The sequence below is a fragment of the Leptonychotes weddellii genome, chromosome 13 (assembly GCF_054177405.1).
Source record: "Leptonychotes weddellii isolate Sample4059 chromosome 13, ASM5417740v2, whole genome shotgun sequence".
Taxonomy (NCBI): Eukaryota; Metazoa; Chordata; class Mammalia; order Carnivora; family Phocidae; genus Leptonychotes; species Leptonychotes weddellii.
Window position 1 is genome coordinate 64,511,149 of NC_138381.1, and position 23,682 is coordinate 64,534,830.

Sequence of the window (23,682 nt, forward strand, 5' to 3'; positions counted from 1 at the left end):
ATTTGAGAGAGAGAGACAGCGAGAGAGGGAACACAAGCAGGGGGAGTGGGAGAGGGAGAAGCAGGCTTCCCGCAGAGCAGGGAGCCCGATGCGGGGCTCGATCCCAGGACCCTGAGATCATGACCTGAGCCGAAGGCAAATGCCTAATGACCGAGCCACCCAGGTGCCCCTACTTTCCAGTTTTTTAATAGAGAACATGTATTGCTTTGAACATCAGAAATAAGCGAAATAGGGGCGTCTGGGTGGTGAAGTTAGTTAAGCGCCTGACTCTTGGTTTCGGTTCAGGTCATGATCTCAGGGTCTGGGGACTGAGCCCCACATCAGGCTCTGTGCTGGGTTTGGAGCCTGCTTAAGATTCTCTCTCCTCCTGCCCCTCTCCCACCTCTCTTTCTCTCCCTTTCTAAAAACAACCAAAAAGAAAACATTCTCTCCCCTTCTGTTTATTCTCACTCTTGCAATTTCTCCCATCAAAAAGTGGAACCTATTTCCCCACCCCTTGAGTCAGGGCTCAGCCCTGGACTTGTCAGACCCACTGAATACAGAAGGGATATCACCAGTTGAGTAGGACTCAAGGGGCCCCACACGCTCCTGCTCGTCTCTTGGAGACCTGCCCAGCCCCAGGAGAACAGCCTGGGCTAGTCTGCTAGAAGATAGGACAGTCCTGGCGCACAGATGAGTCATCCCAGCCAAGGCCTGCCCGGATCCACTCATGGCCAGCTGACCCCCAGACACAGGCGAGAGCCAGCTGGCACCATCAGAACCACCTACCCGCCCTGAATCTGCCCACAGACACAAGAGCTGGCTCAGCCAAGCCCTGAGAACTGCCCAGACAACCCAATGTAAGCAATAACAAAAGGTAACATCTAAAGCCACTATGTTTTGGGGTACTTCAGTATCTAGCATTATTGTGGCAATTGATAGATGATACAGGAATATTGCTATTTCTATTTTACATGTGACGGAATCCGGGATCAGAGAGGGTGAGTGACTTTCCTGAGGCCACACAGCCAATAAGTGAGACAGTTAAAGTCGGACCCCAGGACTCATCATCAATGTCACTTGTTTGAGATTTATCCACGTTGATGCTTTCATGTTTCTTGTTGTGCAAGCTCTAACCAAAAAAAAAAAAAAAAAAAAAAGACCATAATTTCAATACCCATTATCTTCTTGATAAACAAGATGGCCATTTCCAACATCTTGCTGGAGTCAAAGCGGCCCCCTTCAGAGAGAAAGAAGGGAGTAGGTAGGATGGGGCCGTCCTGGGTGCTGGCAGCATTCAACTTTTCCCCTGGGTGGGGGGCAGGTGCGTGAGTGTGTTCATTTGGATAAATTCATCGGGCTGTATGCTACTGGTGTGTGCATTTTCTGGGCAAGTGTAATATTTCCATTTAAGTTTTTTTAAAACAAGAGAAGGCTGGAACGTGTCTACCCGTGTTTCCTGGTTCGTGCTCCCAGCGTCTGGAGGGTAGTTGCTAGGAGAGAAGTGCATCTGGGGCTTTGTTAGGTATTGCCACCCCAGGATCCAAAGGCCGGGCAAACCCTCCCAGCCAGAATTTTCACCCACCCCCAGAGCATGAAGGGCTTTCCACGGGGAAGATGTGAGCCACATGGGAGGAGGAGCATTCAGCTGGGGCAAAGTGGGCGAGGAGGAACAGGTCACCCTAATGAGGGGACCAGCCGGGGGAGCAAGGCCTGGGGAGCCCCAAGTTCCCTGGGAGAACTGTAGGGAGCCGTGCATGGAGGCAGGGGAGCAGCAGAGAGCTGGGGAGCCTGGAGTTAGTGTTTCGTTCAGTGGCGGGCCGAACGGGATGAAGCCAAGGGTGACTGAAGGACCTGACCATTCCCCCCCACCCCCGCCAGCTGGCCTCCCGCCCTCCACGGAGCCCAGGCCTACCTGCCGGTACTGCTCCAGGGTGGACATGAAAGTCCGCTGGTAGAAAAGCAGCTGCAGGCGCTCATGAGCGTAATTGTGGCCCAGCTCCTCGAAGGTGGCAGCCCGGTCCTTGCACTGGTGCCGCGGGTTCTGGAAGCCCGGAGAGTCCACCACCATGATGGAGGCCATGGAGAGGTGGTGGGAAGAGAAGGACCTGGGGAGAGATGGGGGAGGCCTCAAGACCACGTGGAATCTTAGAGCCCAGCTGGCCCAAGCCTCCCACCCCACCATCGCAGATACGGCGAAACTGAGGCCGCATGCTGGGTGGGTGTGGGGATCCAGTAGATCTGGCGCCAAAATGAGGCTCACCACTTACGGGCTGTGTGGCCTGGGACAAGTTACTCAACCTCTCTGAGCTAAGGTTTCCCCAACTGTTAAATGAGGATTCTTTCAAGCCCCCACCGCCTTGCATCATTTTGATGAATCTGTCAGGGTGGAGAGAGAAGGGATTACTGGCATCAACATGCAGGAGTTGAGAGCTGTTGGAGACGATCCCACAAGGGCTCCGACCTTCCCTCTGCAACAGAGGGCCTGTGTGTCTTAGGAGAGCTACCCAACCTCTCTGGGCCTCAGCCGGGAAAGGGTCAAGGATGGCCACAACCCAGAAGGTTGCCAGGAGGGCTGGAGGTGATGAGACATCCAGGCTCCGAGGGCCAGGTTGGCGGTGGGGTTCGTGCTCAGTAAAGGTGGCCTGATATTATGATTATTATCACGATCGGCCCTATGCTCTGCAGGCTGCTTATTTCAACCTTAGCTCTTCTGCACGACCTGCCAAGGTTTTCCTTCTGTATCACGGGGCCAAGAAGATCAGCCACCACACATGCATGCGTGAAAACTGTCAGTTAATGCTCAGAAAGCCAGGCGTCTACGAGAGGCTCGTAGGTGCTAGGAGAGTGGGTTCGGCATCAGCGAGATGCAGTTTAAAGGATGCGATGAAGCAGCCGCCCTCCGTGGGCTGAGGCAGCTTCTTTCACCAGCGGTTCATTTCCCACTCCCAGTACGCCTTCCTCTAAGCACGCATGACCCCCTTGGTTTCTAGACACTGTGTCTGTGGCCTCAGATGGTAATTGCTCCAGTGATAGGAGAGCAGGCAGATTCCGTGTCCCAGGGTCATCCAAGAGCCCCAGCTGCCCTGTCGCTCCGCACCAGCCTCAGCCGGGCTAACAGGATGTCGGAAGCCTCATGATGCCTCCCACCTTCGGGGAGGAGGGTGGGAAGCCCTTACGGTGATAGACATCCAGCTCCCGGCCCCTGCAGCCTGGTAGGTGCATTTCAGAGACACGTCCTGGCTCCCTCCAGAACCAGACCCTGGCTGCACCCCACGCTCCGCAGAAAATTTTAAAAAGAAATGGACCAGAGCGGTGTGGCGGGTTATTCAGGCAAACGTGAAGGTGTGAGGTGGGAGCCCAGCACTGTGGCTGCCTTCCAGCCCCACCTCTCTGTGCCTCCGTTAGCTCAGCTGTAAAATGGGCTGATGTGCAGAGTCAATGATGCAAGACCAGTGAAACCAGGAGCACCGGCCATTGTTTTACTTTAGCAGGGGTGGCCCCCCAAATTGTTTGCTTTCATTGTCAGTGGTTTATGATCGCTATCAGGAAGAATTGTTTATATACATTATCTCTTTTAATCTCTCGCCATGGCCCTGGGGGACAGAGCTCTTTTGCAGGTGCAGAAGGGGAGGTCAGAAAGCTGAACTGATTTGCCTTGGGCTGCCAAAGGGGGAATTTAAACCCAGCACTACTACCCGGCTCAAAAGCTCACTCTTCCCCGGCCCCCCCCCAAAAACCCCACTGTGCTAAAGTGCCCAGTGCTTGGGCTCATTTGTGTATCTGCAGAAGAGTCGTTACCTGTTGATGAGTGAGACAATAACTGCAAAGAGCTCTTGGTACAGGCCCGAGGCCATCCCCTCCACACACTCTGCGCCAGTCATCTTGAGCCCTGGAGAGGGAGAGAGGGAAGGGTGGATATCGGTGGTCAGGACCTTGCCTGGGGCCAAGGACAACACTCCCCAGGCATTGCTGCTGGCCTCAGAGAAACCCCCTCCCTCCATACATCCCTCCACTGCTGAAATGATGTACCCACGCTCTTAGAATCAAGTTCAAGTGTCTTATCAGGACTGACCAGGTTCTGTGTCACCTGGCCCTACCTCTTCTCCAACGAGCGCTCCTGCTCATCCCTCGGGGATCAATCCAATGTCACCTCCTCAGGGGAGCCTGCCCTGATTACCACCCCTATTAAGCCAATTCCCAGTCCTACCTTGCTCCTTTTTCTTTAATTAGTTTTTGACTAGAATATGACTGACATACCAAAAGCCGTACCTACCTATTTAATGTATACATCCTGATGAGCCTGAAGATAAGTATAGGTCACCGGAACAATACCCTAAGCCTGTCAACTCTAAGAGTTTCCTCCCTCCTTCTTTGTGCCTAAGTGTGTGATTAGAACACTTCACATAAGATCTACCCTCTAAAAAGAATTTTCAGTGTACAATACAGCATGGTAACTAGCAGCTCTATGCTGCGCAGTGGACATACTCATCCACTGGTCGTCTTATTCGTCTACTTATTCATCGGTGTTCTAGGGTTTATTCATCTTGCACAAAAGAAACTATCTACCCTTCCATCATTCTCTCCCATTTTCCCCCTCCCCTCAGCCCTGGGCAACACCGCTCTGCTCTCTGCTTCTATGAGTGTGACTATTTTAGATCTCACATATAAATGGGGACATGAAGTAGATCATTCAGTCGTAAAAAAGAAAATCCAGCCATTCCCTACAATGTGGATGAACACAGAGAACGTTAGGCTACGTGAAACAGGCCAGACACAGAAGGACAAAGCCTCCCTGCCTTTACAGCACTGAGCTCAGTATATTTTTACTTGTGGAGTTAGCTGTTAACAACAGCCCCCCCCCCGAACTGGCGCCAGGCTGGGAACAACCCGAGGATGGGGACCACGTTGGCTCCCAAACCCCCAATGCCTGGTACATAGTAGGCACTCGGATAATGTTTGTTCTTCCCCCTTTCTGGAGGGAAATTTGGCAGTTCTGTGTCAGAAGCTATAAAATGTTCATATGCTTGGACTTAATAATTTCATTCTTGGGCTTTTATCCTAATGAAATATTCAGAGAAACAAAGATTTCTGGGTACATACGTTCTCCTGATTGTTGATTAAATTGGATGAAAATTGCTTTTTTTTTTTAAACAACCTGAATATCCAACAATAGCAAATGGGTTAGATAATTTGTAGTCCGTACAAAGGAGTGCTTAAAGCCAGGCATAGACGCGTACTGAATGAGCGGGGGAAAGCGCCTACCTGTCACGTTAGGAGGAATAAAAATGCTTCACAAACGATTAATATAGTCATGGTCTCAGTTTTGTTTAAACACACACACACGGCCCCTTAAAATAGCCAGCCTTGATGAGGGTGCATGGAACAAAGCAGAGTGAGAATTTGGGAGGGGCGGGTCAGATCGGAAATCCTGACCCTTTGGTGCTGGTTCCATCCCCAGAATCAGAAACATGATTTTCACATCTTCAGTGGGGCTGGAGACACAGTCCTGCTTGTACATTCCAGGCAGCCCCCTGTGGCCCCATAGCACTTCCCCTCCCTCTGGTAGCTCCACCCCCAACTAGGGCGGTTGCTAGGCAACCCACAGCCTCTCAGCATGTCTCCTAAGCCTGCTGGTCCCCTGTCTGCTTCTCAACTACCCTTGATACCTTGACCTGAGAGGTAATTAGTGTTAATATCTGAATGTGAGTGCACGTATGCTCATTTATCTGTGCACGTCTGTGTGTCTCCTGCAGTGTGTGCCTGTGTGGTGTGTATACCTGCCTGTGTGGTGTGTGTCCATGGACATGTGGTGTGTGTGTTCTATGTGTATGATTGTGGGGCGTGTGCATGTGTTTCAGAGAGGAGGAGGAACTGTAAGCCGACTACAGCTCATACCTGGACCTAGAAGCAAACAAAAGGCTAGTGGCTTCCCAGCGACATTAGCCACCAAGCTGAGATCCCTAGAGTGGAGCAGCTCTGAGGACCTCAGGGGCCTCTAAGAGATGAGCCCCAAAACCACGGTTCAAAACACTGCGACTAATGCCAGACTCTGCAGTCTCTGGGACAGTCACTCTTAGTTCTCAGAGACTCCTGGGGCTCCGGGAGGTCCCTCTGCCCTCACCTCCTGCAGCCAAAGCATCTAGCTAGTGGCGGTTGCAGATTTGAGACCCGGCAGATCACACTCCAGCGGGTGCCATACAAAGCCCTTTGGCTTCCCCCCACATCAATTCAAAGCACTCCTGTTTCTCCAGCCACCTAGGCTAAAATCCTAGAAGCTGTCCTGATCCCTCTTTTCCCATCCACCCCCCCCCAGGCCCATGCTATCATCTCTACATGTGAAGCAGACCTTGAACATGTCCCTCCCATCCAAGCTCCACCACCACGTCCTTGTGCAACAACCAGTATCTCACTAGGCAACCTGTGTAGGTTCCTGCATGGCCTCCCTTCTCCCACCCATTCCCCAGGCTTCCCCTTAGCTAAGCCATTCGAAGAATAAGTCAAATCATGGCATTCCCTGCCTATGCCTTTGCATGGTTTCTCATGGGTCTGAGCATAAAAACTCTAGTTTGCAGAGTCCTACATGAGCTGATCACCCTCCACCCTTCATCTACTGGCCTCATCTACTAGCCTCCCAGCCCCTCTAGCCATCCAGCCTTATTTCTGTGCCTCAAACTGGAAGGCCAGCCTTCCTTGGACAAGATAGGGGCTCAACAATGGAAAAGTGTTGGCCCCTTGGCACTGTTCACAGTGTCCCCTCTCCATAGCACAGGGTGCCCTCCCGGGTTTCAGCAGAACCTTCAGGACCCTGGACAGCGCCAGTTGGCCACAAGCCCTGTGCAGGTAGGAACCAAGTCCACTTCTGCCCACAGGGGCCTCCCTTGTACCTAGAAGGTCTGCATATAGCAGGTCCTGATGAGTAGGTGAAGGCGTGTTGGAGCATCTGATGGCCTGGCCCAGGGGGGAACCCAGACCACCCAGAGAAACAGCACCTGAGCTGGTCTCCTCTTCCTCAAGGCCCCGTCGGCTCGGCCCAGATGTCACTTGCTCGATGATCTGTCGCAAGTGGTGCTTGAAGGTGGCCGTGTTCAGCTCCTCGTACTCACAGCCCAAGGCCTCAGCTGCATGGTTTGCCCACTCAAACCGCATGAACTGCTTCCGGCCCACTGCAAGAGGGACACAGCAGAAGTATGGTGGTGAAGTCCTGGGAGTGGGTGGGCTCCCAAGAGGACCTCAGGGGTCTCACCACTGCCCAACCTCTGGACTACCCCCCCTCAGCAGGGAGCCGCAACACCCGGCCTGGACAGGGGTCAGGTTGCCCAAGAGACATGCTTATCCTACTTCCTCATAATTTGCATTGTTCACTTTTTCAGAACAATTAAAATGATCACATGGACCCTCTAAATGTGGAATTGTGGAACTGATAGTAAAAGTGTAATCTGTCCACTCACGTATCCACCTACCTATCCATCCACCCATCCACTATCCCCTCCTGCCCACTTACCTATCCATTCAACAACCCACCCAGCCACTCACCCAACCATCTCACCACCCACCCATTTACTCAAAACACACTTGTTGAGCTCCTACTATGTGACAAGAACTGCGCCACTGGGAAATCAATGATGAGCAAGACAGATGAGGTGCCTGTCCTCATGGAGCTTATGATCTATTGAGGTTAGAGTAAGACAATAAATAAGTAAACAAATGGATGAATAAGATAAATTCAGGTGATAATATTATCAAGTTTTTCCCCTTAAGGAGAAAATAAAAACAAGAGATGAGGTCAAGAGAAACTGAGAGCATCCCTGTGGATCCATGGTTGTCAGAGAGGGCTCTATCTGAGGATGTGATATCTGAACTGGGTTATGAAAGGTGAGAAGGAGGTGGCTACCTAAAGAACCAAGGAAGAGCTTTAGAAAACTGTACTAGAGTATCATGCCAACTATGTAAATCATTCTAAAGTGCTGTAAAATAAAATACTAAGGGGCCCCCCGGGTGGCTCAGTCGGTTGAACGTCCAACTCTTGATCTCAGCTCAGGTCATGATCTCAGGGTTGTGAGATTGAGCCCCACATCAGGCTCCACACTGAGTGTGGAGTCTGCTTAAGATTCTCTCTCTCTCCCTCTGCCCCCCCACCTTGCTCTCTCTCTCTCTTAAATAAATAAGTAAATAACTAAAATAGTAAAAAGGAAATATATCCAAATATTAACAGTCCTAGCTGGATAAGGGGATTTTGTATTTTCTAAATTTTCTGCAGGGGTTGTGTCTCAATTTTGTAATCCAAATAAAAAATTAATGGCTGATTAAAACAAATAATGGTGCTATCCTTAAAGAATCTCCTCCCATTGTTTATCTTCCCATAAATGTGTTTCCTTCTTTGAAATAAAAATCACAACTGCCAACAGATTTCTCAATCCAACAGAAAGAGGTCAGAAGGGCCCGGTTCTTCAAGAAGATATCTTGAAGAAGCAGCCTTGTTTAAGGCAAAATTGGACATTTGGACAAAGACTTTATGTGGAACTCGCTACTCAAGGGAAAGGAGCTCTGGCCCCAGGGTTACTGAGGGTCCACAAATTGCCATGCTTATTGACATCCTCCTCGGTGCCAGCCACTCAGCACTGATCTCACAAGAGAGGTTTCCCATTTTACAGATGATAACACTGAGTCTCGGGGAGGTAACACAGTTAATAAAAAGTGCTGCCACTTGCAAAAATGATGAAGAACATGATGATGGCGGTGATGAAAGCAGTCACCACTCACTGACCCTATTTTATTCAACATGTCACCTTTGTGCAGCTCATAGCTTCTGGAGTCAGAAAGCCTGCATCCGAGTCCCAGATGTGACAGGTGAAAAAATCAGTACATGCATGGTAGCTGTGATTACTTCTTATCATCATCATCATCATCATCATCATGAAATCTTCACAAAGGTCCTAGAAAGCAGTCTTGTCATTCCCATTTTACAGATGAGAAAACTGACTTAAGAGACATCACCAGAAATCAGATGGACACTAAGTACTAGAACTACTATTTCACCAAAATCAACCCGTCAAATACCATTTTTAGGACATTTGCCATATCTTTGTGACCCTAGATCAGACTTTCTTTAAAATGGACTTACCTTTTTCACTTAACTAAATACGTTGTGAAAGGAAATGTTATAGCATTATCTTAAATGAGAACCCAACTGTTGGAGGGAGCCATTGAGAGAATGTGACCGCCCATTGACCTTCAGGCTGGCCCCAGGACAACAGGTGACTCCTCACCCCCTCCCGTGTGAAACGGACATTCTGCCCACGTTTGCCCAGCAGGAGCCACCTTCAAGTACCCAGCCTTGAGTGAGGAAGATGTTGTTGAGACCATCTGCACTGACTATGTGACTCTGTGTAAACTTTTAAGATTGTGGGTGGGTGCAGAAATGTACAGGGCTGGCCAGTGGAGGCAAGGTTCATATGTAAGTTTCCTTGCTTATTACACCTGCAGCCTACCAATGGGGAGTGGTCTGCGGCTTTCTTTGACCTTCCCTTTCCCTCCATGAGGGGGGGCCAGTTTGCAAACCAACACCATTATCACTTGTCACAAACAGAAAGGAGAAATGAATACAATATGAGCACAAAAGTATCTTTAGATTCTAATTAGATACAGTTACCTGGGAGCAGGAGGTCTGCCCTCTCACTTTTTGTGTTTTTTTAAAAGATTTTATTTATTTATTCTACAGAGACAGAGACAGAGAGGGAACACAAGCAGGGGGAGTGAGAGAGGGAGAAGCAGACTTTCCGCGGAGCAGGGAGCCTGATGTAGGGTTCGATCCCAGGACCCTGGGACCATGACCTGAGCCGAAGGCAGACGCTTAACGACTGAGCACCCAGGCCATGTTTGCCCTCTCTTTGTCAAAATGCAAGATTAGAGAGTATTAGAGATTTTAAAGATGGCTAGCCCTGAATGAGACTTCTTTCTTCCTGTGTTGGGGGTTGGAAGGGAATTAAATAAGAGATAATGTTCTAGATGGGCGATGTCCTGTCGCTCTCCTGACCTGTCAACCTTCTTCTGCCACTCTCCAAAATATTCCTCCCACCCTCCACCTACAGTGATCTTCTGTACCTCGCTGAGCTGGGGAGAAGTCAGGAAGGGAATTGGCAATGGCCCTGAAAAGAGGAGCAGTGAACGGCCTCAACCTGACTCTAAATCCTGCCTGACAAGGGGGATATTTCCTAGTGTGCTCGCTGAGCAGCATCTTGCTGGGGAAATCCAGGGAGCACACAGGGAGCTCTGCCAGGAAAATGCACTTTTTGCTTCCAGTTCCCTGAAGGCTGGCTGGTGCACAAGATCCAACCCCATGGGTTCCTCTATCTTTGTTCAGACATGGGTGGAAGCCAAAGCCTCTTCAATGGGGCCTGAGAAAGGTGGCCCCTGAGGCAGGGACAGGAACATGGACACTGGACCTGACAGAATCTGAGTCCCTTTCCTGCTTGCCGCCATTCCCAGCTCCAGTCTTTGGGCAAGTTGCCCCACCTTTCTGAGCCTCAGTTTCGTCGTCTGTAAAATGGAATCATAAAACCCCAAGCACTTCTTCATACGGCTAAAGGGATGGGGTGATGTGTTTACACTTACATGGAAGATACCCAACAGAGTGCTTGGCCCCGAGAAGGCTTTCAATAACTTTCTAGTCCCTTCTCTACCCATGAAACCCAAGAGGGCACAACTCACCCAACAGGGATTGCTTCGTTCTGGTGGCCATAGGGACTCCTCCTGCAGATCTTTCTATACGTGGCTTCGAGAGAGGATTTGGGGGATGGATGATGAATCGGCGCGCTCCAGATGTGGGCCACGCCCCAGGGATTCTGAGCCAACTCCACGGAAAGGCGGACACATGTTGGCTCAGCACCTCCCACCAACCTATTCCAAAGCCAAGGACAAAGCTGTCCTCGGAATGCCGCTGGGGTTGGAGATTCCTGTCCAAGTGATGCTCATGTACTCGATCGCTCCCTCTCCCAAGAAGCCATCACTTGATGAACAAGGACAGCCATCAAGCATCAGCACGGGCCATGTGCCGGGCACTGTGCTGGGTGCTTCCTCTGCCTCTTCTCCTTTACTCTCATCAAAAGTCTCCGAGATAATTCAAAGGTGGGGAACAGACCCAGCAAGGCCTAGCTTCTGGTCCAAGGCAGTTCAGGGAGTAGGGGCCAAGCGGGATTCCCAGGCTCGTGTGTGGATCTCAGACCGTGCAGTAGCCGCCTGCTGATCTGCTCCAACACAGTCTGTATGCTCACTGCTCTATCCGGATCAGAGCCGGAGCCAGGAAGTGCTCAATAAACATTTGTCAAGTGGGTGATTAAATGATGAAAGGAATCAAGAAAGGAATGCACGTTTCTCGATAGTGGCCAGCCCTGCCTACTTTCCCTCCCTGCTTTTCAAAAGACCCCAGAGAGAGAATCTCTGTTCTCCTCTCCCCATGGCACCTGCCATCTGAAACTTAGAGACGGCCTTTTCTAACCGGAAAGATCAAATACAAGATGAAACAAAAGTGAGAGAGGCGGAGAGACAGATATGGAAACAGAGAGGATGGAGCCGGCTCGGAGGGCGCTCTTTGTGGGGCGGGTTTGTGGATTTCCCCCTGCCTCTAGTCCCCTCCAAAGGGGATCACACACTCAATCCAGGTGCTTTCCCACCACCCACCAGGAGACGAGGAGCCTGTGCCCAGAATGATGCCAAAGCTAAATGCAGAGATCAGTTCAGGCTGGTGGATTTGGCTGCCAGCCGTCCTGCTAGTCACTGGTGGGAACCAGGACCCCGTGGCAGGTAGAAGCACAGTCTGGCTTCCGCACACATTATGTAGGGATCCGCTCCCTATTCTGCAAGCACTGCACAGGACATGGGATGGGCAGTAGGAAATGCTCCAGGGCAGCCCACCTGTCACCCCTCCTCTGTCTCAGCCACCCAGGAAAAAGAAATCAGGATGCAAATGTTTGACAGTCTGACAAAGGCGAACTTAATATCACAACATCAGCCAGCAGCACATACTCTACACCCACCCCATGCCAGGCGCTGGGCTGAGTGCTAAACCCTGCTGCCTCATTTAATCCTCCCCGCAGCCCTGTGAAGTCAATAGTAACATCATCCCTTGAATTATGAGAAAACTCAACCTCAGGCTGACCTTCCAAGGCCATGAAGCTGGTAAGGGGCAGAGGCAGGATTTGAATTCAGGTCTGCTGACCCCAGCGCTCAATATTCTAAGCATGGTGCTGTGCAGAGGGGTCTTTTCTCATAATGAGTATCAATCTCAAATCAGAGAGTAAGGCAAAAACTCCAGTACCCTTAAAATCCCCCTTGAGAATCAATTTCCCGTAGCGTACAGTACTGTAGCTTATCTTCACAAGTCCAGCACAGCAAGCTTTCCCTCCGGCCGAACAAGGAAATGGGCGACTTGCCTTTGGGGGCCATGACTTACAAAAAGATACGCACCTGTAACCTCCAGCCTCGCATTTGCTTTGCACGCATCATTGGATTTACATAAATACAACACATGTATGATAGGAACCACCCACCCTTGAATCTGTTCTCTATTAAAAAAAATCATTTGCAAATGCCAAGTCTGTTCTTATTCTTAGTGACAAATGGTCCATGCATCTCGCCATGGCCTGGAGGACGCACACCCGAGTGCGTGTACACTGAGGGAGGGGACAGTTGTGTGACCTTGGCTGATCTCTCAACTGCCTTGCAAGGTCTGCAGGCTGGGTGTTGTTAAGCCTGATGTTATAGTAGAAGCTACTGAGACACAGAAAGGGATACTGGCCTGCCCTAAGTCACCCAGCACGGAAGTGGGTGACCTAGAACTTGAGTCCAGGTCCCCGACTCCCAGGTCAGTGGCATGGGGTTAGGGGCGGTTCTGGTACTGCCACATATCCCACTTTAGATCTAGCTGGAGCATACACATGGGCTATATGTAGGTCAAGTCAAAAAGGAAACAGGGACAGACTTCAGATGGCAACATGGGGGTTGGGGGGAGGGCCTGCCGCAGAGCTGTGACAGATCCACCATACCCCTGGGGCTTACTGCGCTCCCTTCTGACAAGGGCGTTCTCTCTTAATGGCACTTGCTCATGCAAGGGGAGGCTGGAAGGGCCATGGAATTAAAATCCTCAGCCCTCAACCAATGACTGCGGGTGACACCCTTTGAGTGGGATGACTCTGGGTGCGAGCTCTATGCTGCCCCCCAGAGGTCTCTGGCAGGATTGAGCCCCAGTTGCCCACAGTGGAGGCTCACACCCTCGGTGGCAGCCTTCCTTCCCCACTTCCTGCCAGTACTTCCTGGGATCACCTCCCACGGGAACCGTCTTGGCCTTGAACGCTTGCGTCAGCAGCTGGACCCATGTCAGGTGCTAAGACTCAGAGAGGGCTTGAGAGGCTGATCACACTTAACCAAGTTTGGTTTGGATTTCCCTTCAATTACTGAGGCCAAAGGAAGGTTCTCTGAAAGGGACCCAAGGCTTGATAGGCTGTTATTTCTTTGTGTCTGTCTGTTCCTCTGAAGCCATTTGCACACCCGGGGTGAGGCCTGGCTCCAGCCAGTGTACCACCAAGGACAGGGCTGAGTCAGAAACTCTCCATGTGGCAGAGTGGTACAGAACAGGGCAGAGCGGCCACACAGCTGGGGCTCAGTTCCCCGAAGGGGCTCCTCACAGCCGTCGTTCCATGGAATGTTCATCAGTGCCAGTGGGCAGAGAAGAATCCTGTGTCGTATCAAGTTGGTTATTGCTTGGTGAAAGAAGTTTCTTAACTGCGGGACTTCTCAGAGCCTTTAAAGTATATCTGATGAATCTCCAAGAAGGGGACATTCTGTTCAGACTAATTTGACCTCAGAATGCTTTCAGGAGCACCTTGCAGGTCTAATGTCCCCATGAGACATTAGTTTAGGAAACACTGGTTTAGTAGGAAGAGCCCTCAATTAACCAGGTGACCCTGGACAAATTGCCTTACCTGAGTCTCTTACCCAGGGTCACTCTGCTGGTAAGAGGCAGGCTGGGATTTGAATAGAGAGGATGCACAAAGGAGCAAATGAGAGACAGAAGAAAGGAAGGAGGAAAGGGATGTATTGGGACCAGTTTCCGAGGTGCTCAAATCCACCTGCAAAGGCAGGTTTTTCCCTTTATGTTCAGTTAAAAAAAAAAAAAAAACGAGAGAGAGAGAAAAAATAATAACACGACTGCTTTCCCACGTGCACCATGAGTTCAATTGCTATCAATTACTGTGGCCTCCTGCATTTATTAATAACCAAGTTATTTCTCCTTTCAACAACTTCCAACAATAGCTGTTGCTGAATTACTGAGCATTATGTGACTTATTTATAACGCTGGTGCATCTGGGTCACATTTCCTCACACAGAGGTTTCCAATTCGAATGTCTGTAAAGAAGGAGGCCACCTGCAGGGAAGAGATAAGCCTAAAAGTCTATAGACGCTAGAAGAAAAAGCAGTAGTGCTCGGCAGACAGACTGCCTGGGTTCGAATCCCACCTCTCCCGCCTAAAGCCCCGTGATGTCAGGGAGGTCCTGCCGCCTCCTAGAGCCTCCACTTCCTCTTCTGTAAAATGGGAATCTACCCCCATGAACTTCTTGGGAAGCCTCAGTGAGGTTACACTTGCCGGTCGCTTAGTAAGGGGTCTGTTCAAGAGCTGTCCGTTCCTATGATGACAATCACACTGAGATTTCTGCCCTTAAAAGGGGACAAATGGGTCACCAAGAGAAACTCCGGGAGCCAACTCAATGCACGTAGCTGCAGCTCCCCACCCAGGGTGCCTGGCAAAGTCCTAATGTTGGGACCATGGAAAATGCAACCCTCTTACAAGCTGGAACTTCAAAGCCCTTCCTGCCTTTTTTTTTTTTTTTAAGATTTTTATTTATTTATTTGGGAGAGCGAGAGTGCGTGGGAGCATGAGCAGGGGGAGGGGCAGGGGGAGAAGCAGATTCTCCACTGAGCAGGGAGCCCGATGTGGGGCTCGATCCCAGGATCCTGAGATCATGACCTGAGCCAAAGGCGGACGCTTAACCCACTGAGCCACCCAGGCACCCTTGCCCTTCCTGCTTCTTACGGCTGTTCCTGCATGTCCCTGCTGTCCCCCTGTCCTCCCCACCTGGACCTATCGTTCCACCATCTGGCTTTGGAGAAAGTTGCCATCTGCCCCAGGACCTTTGCCTGTCTGCCCAACCAGTGCTCCCTGCAAGGCCTGGCCAATAAGCCATCTATAACCCAACTGGAATCACTCATCACCCAACTGGAATCACTGTTCACACACTAATGGCTGAAAGACAAGGCACAGACCACTCCCAGTGCTCTGGGGAGTACGAGCAGGTGTTTTGGAAAAAGAAGTCTCACCAGACAAATCACTTGGGGCAGCATCAGATTAAACCAAGGAAAATGCAGCTGCATTCCCACAGGACTTCTCAGAACCTGGAGTATGCCGATGGGCACCGAGAATTTACAAGAGAAGAGGGCATGGGGAGGAGTCTCCCGAGCTATTATGATCAAGAGGGAAAAAGCAGATGTGGCATCTCTGGGGTGGTGGGAACTATGGAAAGAAGCGGAGGCTGGACATCCAAAGACAGATTCAGCCTGGCTGTGAGATCTTGAGTAGGAGATGTCCTCTCTCTGAGCACATCTCCTACTCAAGTAGGAGTTTTGTATCTGTGAAATGGGTGGCTCCTCTCCCGGAGGGCTGTTTGAAGGATGAAATGAGACACTGGATGTGAAGCTGGCTGAGAATGTCCCCAGAGCCGGTGATCTGAGCTAAGGCACAGGGCAGGTGGAAGGCATGACTGGTCACCCTAGGAGGAACACTAGGAGCGAAGGCTCAGGGGCGGGGCCGGCAGCAGGTGCCTGAGCCATTTGCCTGAACCACACAGCTAGTGAGGCAGACGTCGGGACCAAAGCAGCCCTGGCTGGCCCCCAGTCAGACGCTGTTTCTACAGTCAAGTGTCCCTCCGCAAGACAAGAAGAACGGGTCGTTCAACCTATCACACTGTCCCCTCTGGGGCTGCTTCCTGGGGCCCAAGGAGAGCCCAACAACAGCGGGTGCTTCCCGAGTGCTCACCTCGTGCCCGGCCCCGTGCTGAGTAAGCACGTGATCTCATCAACGCACCAACCGCGTGAAGAGGTCTCATTACGATTTGCATTTACTGATGACGCCACGGACTACTAGACATCACGTGGCCTAAAGAATAGGAAGGAAGGCTTCAAGGATGGAAGTCCTCAGACCAAAATTGGGCTCCTCCCCTTCCCAAATCCATGACCTTAGATAACTTACTTTACTTCTCTGAGCCTCCACTGACTCATCCATAAAATGGGTATAACCTACCATCTAGGGCTATGAAGATTTAATGGAATAACCTGCACATAAATCAGGCCTGGCAGAGAGTGGATTCTCAGTAAATAGTGATAGTGAACAAGTCCATCGTGGTGGTCATGGTTGTTATCCTCCGTATTGTTGCACGCTGTCTCGGAATGGCGAGTCGGAGCATGCGCAATGGAGTCATAGTGCTCTTCCTCCCCCCCGCCCCCCACCTCCTCCCACCCCTGCCCTCCGTCTTCCCCAATAACAGGTTAGTAGGGTCTCTGGTGATCAAAGCTTAAAGAGAGCCCAGAGAGCATCTGGTCTACCCCCATGAAGCAAGTCCTTCCCCTCTCTGAGCCTCAGTTTCTGTATCTGTAAAATGCGGTCATAGCACTCACTCCGTGGAATTGTTGAGATGGCCAAAGCTCTTAGAGTAGTGCCCCGCACATAGTAAGCAGGGGATAAATATCAGCTGCTGTTATTGTTTACGGGAAACAGAGGCTAAGAAGGGGGGGAGAGGCCTTGGCAAGGCCACCCAGCAAGCAAGTGGCTCAGCCTCTGTGAAACCTGGTTGCCCAGGCGTTCCAGCCTCCCTACTCCAGCCTCCCAAGGCGTGGGGCCCCCGGCGAGCGGCGCCTTCTAGCCCTGGCCACTTCAGGGTTTTGCCGGGCTTTTTAAAAACTATAATTGTTTACATCCCCAAGCAGCCATTTCAGCTTAATGAATGAATTCAATATGCTCAGAAAACGCAGAATAAATCCTCGCCTGTGGCCCAGAATAGGCCCGGCTGTACCAGCTGTCGGGCAGGGAGCCAAGCCACCAGCTGGGGCAGGGCTGAGATGCGGGGGTCTGTGTCTGCACAAAGGCAGGCGGGTGGGACGGGGCCCAGGAGGGGACAGGCCTGGGTCCAAGGACAGATCAGTGCAAACCCTAGATTGTAGAGCCCAGTCGCCTCTTAATCAGAGCCCTGTGTCAACCCAGCATCGCCCCTTAGGTTGGTACCTTGTGGGGAGAACACAGAGGCCCCAGGCTTTGCTCGAGCCACTGCGCCTTCACTGGGTGAGGCTCCTCTGCCTGGAGCACCCTCCCTACTTTCTTCTCAGTTTTGGAGATTCAGCTCAAGGGTCCCCTAGGATGGTAGGACCCCTTGGGTGGGGCTGACCACTTTGAACTTAGTGTCCCCTGCCTACAGTGTTCTCTGGGCATCTTCCGTGCACTTGTCTGGGTCGGTCTCCCTTGATCAGACTGAAATTTTGTCTTGGAAAGTGAGGGTGGTGTCCCAGGGCAGCCAGGGCATAGAGGAGAAGACAGGAAAGGAGGAGGGGAGAAGGAGGAGGAGGACAGAGGGAGGAGAGAAGGAGGGGCCGAGCAAAATGAACTCAGAAATGGCCTAGGAGCCCAGAGACTCGGATTCTAGTCCCACCTCTCCCACGGCCTCACTGTGTGACCCTGAACAAGGCCCTTCCCCTCTCTGATCCTCCGTCCCTGCCCGATCCAAAGAGGGGTTCAGGCCTGGCATGATCGTAGCCCCTTCTAAGCAGGTAGCTACCCCCCCAACCCCTTGCAGGGTGTTCACAGAGCCAGGCAGGTGGGATGCCCTCCCTGGCTTCAGCTGGGGCAGATCCAGCTATGAGAGGCCAAGCTTGCCGTCTGAGGCTCTCTGCAGGGAGAAACCATATAGGCCCGGACTGCAGTTGTCCTGCTCCTCCCGACTCAGTGACGTGATGGCCCTTCACCCAGAGCCTGAAGAAATGAACAGCCCTGGTCCCAGCCACCTGGGGCCCAAACGCCAACCCGAATCCCTGTCGGGGAAAATATAGAGGGGGCGCCTGGACGCTGAGCTCTGAACACCTTGTTACAAGTGTGCGGCTTGTCTTCTTGGGGGCAGGAGGGAGTGGGGGCTGTGGACCAGGCAGGGAGAAGCTGCTGTCAGGGGAGGGGAGCGGGGCAGGGAGCTGGCACTGCAGATGGGGGCCTGGCCTGGCTGCCCTGAGCCCGGCGTGCTTCACCTACGGAAACAGAAGTGAGCGCAGACGAGCACAGAGAGGACTGGAGTGGTGGACAGAGGAAGTGTCCCCAGAGTGGAGGCAGTAGGTCCATTTTGAAACACCAAGCCTCCCTCTGCCCTCCGGGGACACAGGGATCAGCAGACAGAAGGTCCAGCTTCATGCCACTTAGAGCTGTGTGATCCTGAGCTAGTGACTTCACCTCTCGGAGCCTTGACTTACCCACCTGCAAATGGAAATGAAAACAGAAGTGCCTACGCCACAGACTCGAGAGGGTTCGATGAGCCGACCCGGGTAATGCCCAGGGGATGCTAACCAGGCCATTCATGTTCAAATGTCAAGCCCTGAACACACCCTTCCATCCGGCAGTTCCATGTCCAGGAGACCAGGCCTCCAAAATGCTCGCTCCCAGGCACCAGCTCTGCCTACAAGCATGTCTAGAACACCAACATGCAGAAAGCAACCTGAACAACCCACAGGAGAGCGGCTACACATATGGAGCGCCTCCCTCCCCCCAATAACGGGCAGGTCCCTGCAGTCAACAAAGAGAGTTCAGGACATCCTGATGACCCAGTTGCTGGTCCCCGCCACTGCGGACCGTGCCGTGGCTGGAGGAGGCTCACGGGACTGTGTGTTCCTGCCCTAACCTCCTGTGAGTCTATCATGACTTCAAATCGAAAAGTTTAAGAGAGGGGCGCCTGGGTGGCTCAGTTGGTTAAGCGACTGCCTTCGGCTCAGGTCATGATCCCGGAGTCCCTGGATCGAGTCCCGCATCGGGCTCCCTGCTCGGCGGGGACTCTGCTTCTCCCTCTGACCCTCCCCCCTCTCATGAGCTCTCTCTCTCTCATTCTCTCTCTCTCAAATAAATAAATAAATAAAAATCTTTAAAAAAAAAAGAAAAGTTTAAGAGAGAAAACAACAACAACAACAGCAAATCTCAGCCTTCGAGGGCAGCAAACTGTCGTGTAGGATGCAATCACGGTGGAACATGATGGTACACATTTGTCACAACCCATAGAAGGCACAACAGCATGAGTGAGCCCGGCTGGAAACGCTGGACTTGGGTTAATAACGGCGTGTCCGTCTAGACGCATCCACTGTGATTAACGTCCCCTTTACACCATTACCAGTGATCACCTTGGGGGGCAGAGGGACCTTTGTTCCTCTCTATTCTTCTGCGTGGTTTCCATTTCTCAAAGGAAGACAGCTTCACGGTATGATGTGTGTGGTCGTTTATGAACCCAAACCAGTAAAGCACTTCACATAGTGCTTGAATATACGGTCCCAGCTTTGGGTTGATGGGATTCCCTTTTACGACTCCCACCGGCCTTCTGCACGCAGGGTCTCGCCCTAGTGTCGGGGAGCATCTGGCCCCCTCCTCTGATCTTTGGATGGGCTGCCCTGGCTGCTGGAAGTCAAGGCTTCCCAGCAGAAGGCGGGGGGCTGGGCCGCCATCATTACGACTATTGTCTCTCTTTCCTGTGCCCCCCCTTCACCGGGGCTCCCCGAGTTATGACCCCATCCGTTCTGGTACTGGCATCTTTATTACAGTGGGCTATCATCACCCTATTACGAGGCCCCTCCTCGGGTTGTATACGGGCCTGACGGTGTCATATATTAGGCAGAGGGGTCAGCAGCAAGTAGACTGGCAAATTTAGTGAAAGAATAATAAATTAAACCTCCCATTGGCCTTCAGAGGAAAAGGAGAGCAAGGCAATGGGGCCATCCAGGCAGCCATCACTCATCCTGTGGCTATTTTGGATTCTGAACATGATTGTCGCTTTTGTGAAGTAATGAGGGATGGCAGGCAGAGTGACAGTCTCGGGCTTTCTAGGGAGAGTGCACATCATCTCTTACCACGGCAGGACCACAGCGATCCTGAAAGAAGAGCCCACGTCAGCCTTGCAAACTCTAGCTTTGCTGGGGAACCCGGCATCCCCCACCAGAAGTGGACAGACTTTCCATTAATAATCATACTAGCATTAATAACCATGATGATGGAGCTTCACAGATTCAGATTAAGTGACGTGAGCCTCACAAGAACCCTGGGACGTAAGCCCTATTATTATTCCAAATTTACAGATGAGGACACTGAGTCTCAGAGGTCAAGGGAGTGGCCGAGATCTGCAGGAAAACAGGGATTGAACATGGATCAGCCTGGTCCCAGAGCCCACGCCTTTAGCCTCAATTCTGAGCTCTCCAACCTTGATTCTGCTTAACGGGGTAACCTTCCAGATGGAGGGACAGGGAGTGGAGGTTGGACAGAGATACAGATAGAAATTAGATGGAGCTGAGAAGGAGCTCGTAGGGGAGAGGCGGATGTAACAAAAATAGGGAGCAGAGGGTGCCTGGGTGGCTCAGTCATAGGGAGCAGAACTGTCTTCTTGCCACCTCAGCAGGGAGCTAGGAAGCCTTGGCTGTGGGATTCTATAAGCTCTGTGGTATCCTAACTTCCAACAGCCAGAACTTACCATGTGCTCGGCTCTGGGCTCAGCCCCTGACATACAGCATCTCTGTCCATCTGTATGGTGGACCTGTGAGGTCACTGCTCTTTTCAGTCCCATTGTACAGGCCAGAAAACTGAGCCTCAGAAAGCTAGTGACTTGCTCAAAGCCACTGTGGCAAAACAGGGCCATACCCGTATCTCTCTGTCTAGAATGTCTACACGTTCTAGAACCTTGTTGCTGCCCCCCTCCAAGGGTGGAGTCTGGTTCCCCTGGCCCTTGAAGCTGCTGAAGGCTTATCACCCATAGAACATGGCAGAGGGATGCTGCATGATATCTGAGGCCAGCTCCGAAAAGGGGATGCAGCTTCCAGGGTGCTCACTGGGAACTTGCACTTGAAGCTGCCATGCCAAGAGGAAGCCCAAACGAGCCCATGTGGGGAGACCAGAGACCACACAGGAGAGGGATGCCCAGCCAGTCCCCACCTCCTCCAGCCCCTGTTCTTTCCGGGCCGGCCACCATGAGACTGCAACCACGGGACAGACCTCCAGTCAGAGCTGCCAGCTGAGCCCTTCCAAACTGTGGACCCACCGAAGCCTCGGGAGATAATGAAATGATTGTGTGTAAGGCATGGGGGCTTGGGGCTGATTTGTTACACAGCACGGTACCCGGGCCAGTCCCCCAAGCTAACAAAGGATGGAGTCCCCGCTTAGATGCGAGCCCAGGTCTGCGTCATTCCTGGCTGCTCTGAGCACTGGCCTGCACTGTCCTTGGCCCTCAGGACCTTCTGCTAAGCTGTGGAGAGAGCACCGGACTGTGAGTCCAGACCTGGATTCTGGTTCAGAACCTGCCCTTCATTAGCACAGATGGCTCACTGTGAGCCCTTGGCGAGGAGCATCTCCTCTTAAAGGCTTATATTTTTCACCCACCAAAGGGGCTCTCACCTACCACCCAGCCCACCTCACAGGCCTGCTTTAATGCCAACGGAGACCGCCGAGCAACATAAGTACTTGGCACAGAGAAGCAAGTCATAGCTGGCTGAACGTCTCCCATGTGCCACATCTTACACGTGCAGTCTCTGACTATCGAATGCCTGTAGAAGGTAGGTGGATTTATTACCATTTTACAGACACAGAAACTGAGGCCAGAGAGGGGAAATCACTGCACAAGTTAAATCCCACAGCCAGGAGGTGGGGAGGCCTGGATTCAAAGCCGGGTCCCCTGCTCTTCCCTTGTGCCTCACTTTGTCCTTATCAAGTGAGCTCCAGAGAGCCTCCATTTGCTGCCATACAAAACACACGGGCACTGGCTAATTGTTCCATGGGCCACTTTTTGCCAAAGGAAAAAACACGAGGTGGGATGAATGGTTTCCTGATGGCTCCTGAGGGATGGCCCAGGCCATGAGCCTTGGTTAACAGCAAACCAACTGTGATGTCGAATCACCCAGGGTTTTCTGCCTGCCAAGTGGAGGCAGCCCCAGAACGTCCTCCCACTGCCTTCCCAAAGGACCATTCGGGGACAGCAAGCAGAGAGACAGAAGGGGGGTGGAGATGCAGTGCAGAGTGGGGGAGCTCCCCTCTGCCACCAGAAAAACACATTTCCTAAGACCCAACAGCCAGCTGGGGTTGACTTCTTCAAACAAGTCACTTTATAATGAACCGACCAAGCCAGCAGCCACCTTGCCTGTCTGCGGGAGGTGGCCCAGAGTCAGGGCATATTAGCATCACAACCTTCAGGGAGCCTCCAGACAGCTCTAGGACATCCTTTCTCCCTCCTTCCCTCCCCCTCCCTCATCCGAGGCTCAGGCAGGTTCCATAACTTGGCCAAGGTCACACCCCGCTGATAAAAGGCCAAGCTGAAATCTGAACCAGGACTGGCTGACGGCAAAACTCCCGTGTCCTTTCCCCTCCACATCCTGGGGGAAGGCAAGCCTCTGACTTCCAGGCTGCCCAGGGCACAGCTGGTGACAGGGCAGTCCCCCACCTCACAGGCAGCCAGCCTCCCAGGATAAAGGGCGCCATGTCACAGGGGCCAACGGGATTGAGAAGGGGGTGGGGGAAAGGCATGGTGGGAGAGCTCTGCAGGAACACAGGGGCCTGAGGGGGCCTGAGGGGGCTTCAGGAAGAACAGGATATGACCCCCCCCCCAAAGGAGGAAGCTCAGAGTAGTCCCAAGGAGTGATGCTGGGGCTGTGTATGATGTAGGTGCCGAAGGCTCAAACAAAGCAGAGGCCATGAGTACGGTGGGACCCCGTGGTGATCTGAGGGCGGGGGGCCCCATCAGCCTGGGACCATCCACAAGGGTTCAGTGGTCTTCCATGGGGCCACCAGGTCTGGGGCTGCGGCATGGGCTTGGTACCTGGGATAAATACACCTTTGGTCTTTGTCCCCAGTCCCTGGCACACAACTCCTAAAACGCTTGGCATCTCTGAAGTGAGGAGGGCTTTTTTTGCACACTAATGAATGGCTGGGGTCTCAGCCATTCCTCAATAGCTTCAGGACAGGGGCTGGTCGCTGATTAGAAATTTAGAACTTTCAGGGGCGCCTGGGTGGCTCAGTCGGTTAAGCGACTGCCTTCGGCTCAGGTCATGATCCTGGAGTCCTGGGATTGAGTCCCGCATCGGGCTCCCTGCTCGGCAGGGAGTCTGCTTCTCCCTCTCCCGCTCCCCCTTCTTGTGCTCTCTCTCTCTCTCTCAAATAAATAAATAAAATCTTTAAAACAAACAAACAAACAAAAAAACAAACAAACAGGGGCGCCTGGGTGGCTCAGTCAGTTGAGCATCTGCCTTCAGCTCAGGTCATGATCCCAGGGTCCCGGGATCGAGTCCCGCATCGGGCTACCTGCTCAGCAGGGAGTCTGCTTCTCCCTCTCCCGCTCCCCCTTCTTGTGCTCTCTCTCTCTCTCTCTCAAATAAATAAATAAAATC

General features: G+C 52.1%; 1 protein-coding gene across 1 annotated transcript in view; it reads right to left on the bottom strand.

Moving 5' to 3' along the window:
- Positions 1–23,682, bottom strand: part of MYO18B (myosin XVIIIB) — a 242,026-nt gene that overhangs the window by 171,833 nt on the left and 46,511 nt on the right. Inside the window, exons 13-15 of the mRNA XM_081802559.1 lie at positions 6,972–7,145; positions 3,781–3,871; positions 1,895–2,087 (exon numbers count right to left, since the gene is read on the bottom strand). Coding sequence (XP_081658685.1) covers positions 1,895–2,087; positions 3,781–3,871; positions 6,972–7,145 — 458 coding nt within the window. The remainder of the gene's footprint in view (positions 1–1,894; positions 2,088–3,780; positions 3,872–6,971; positions 7,146–23,682) is intronic.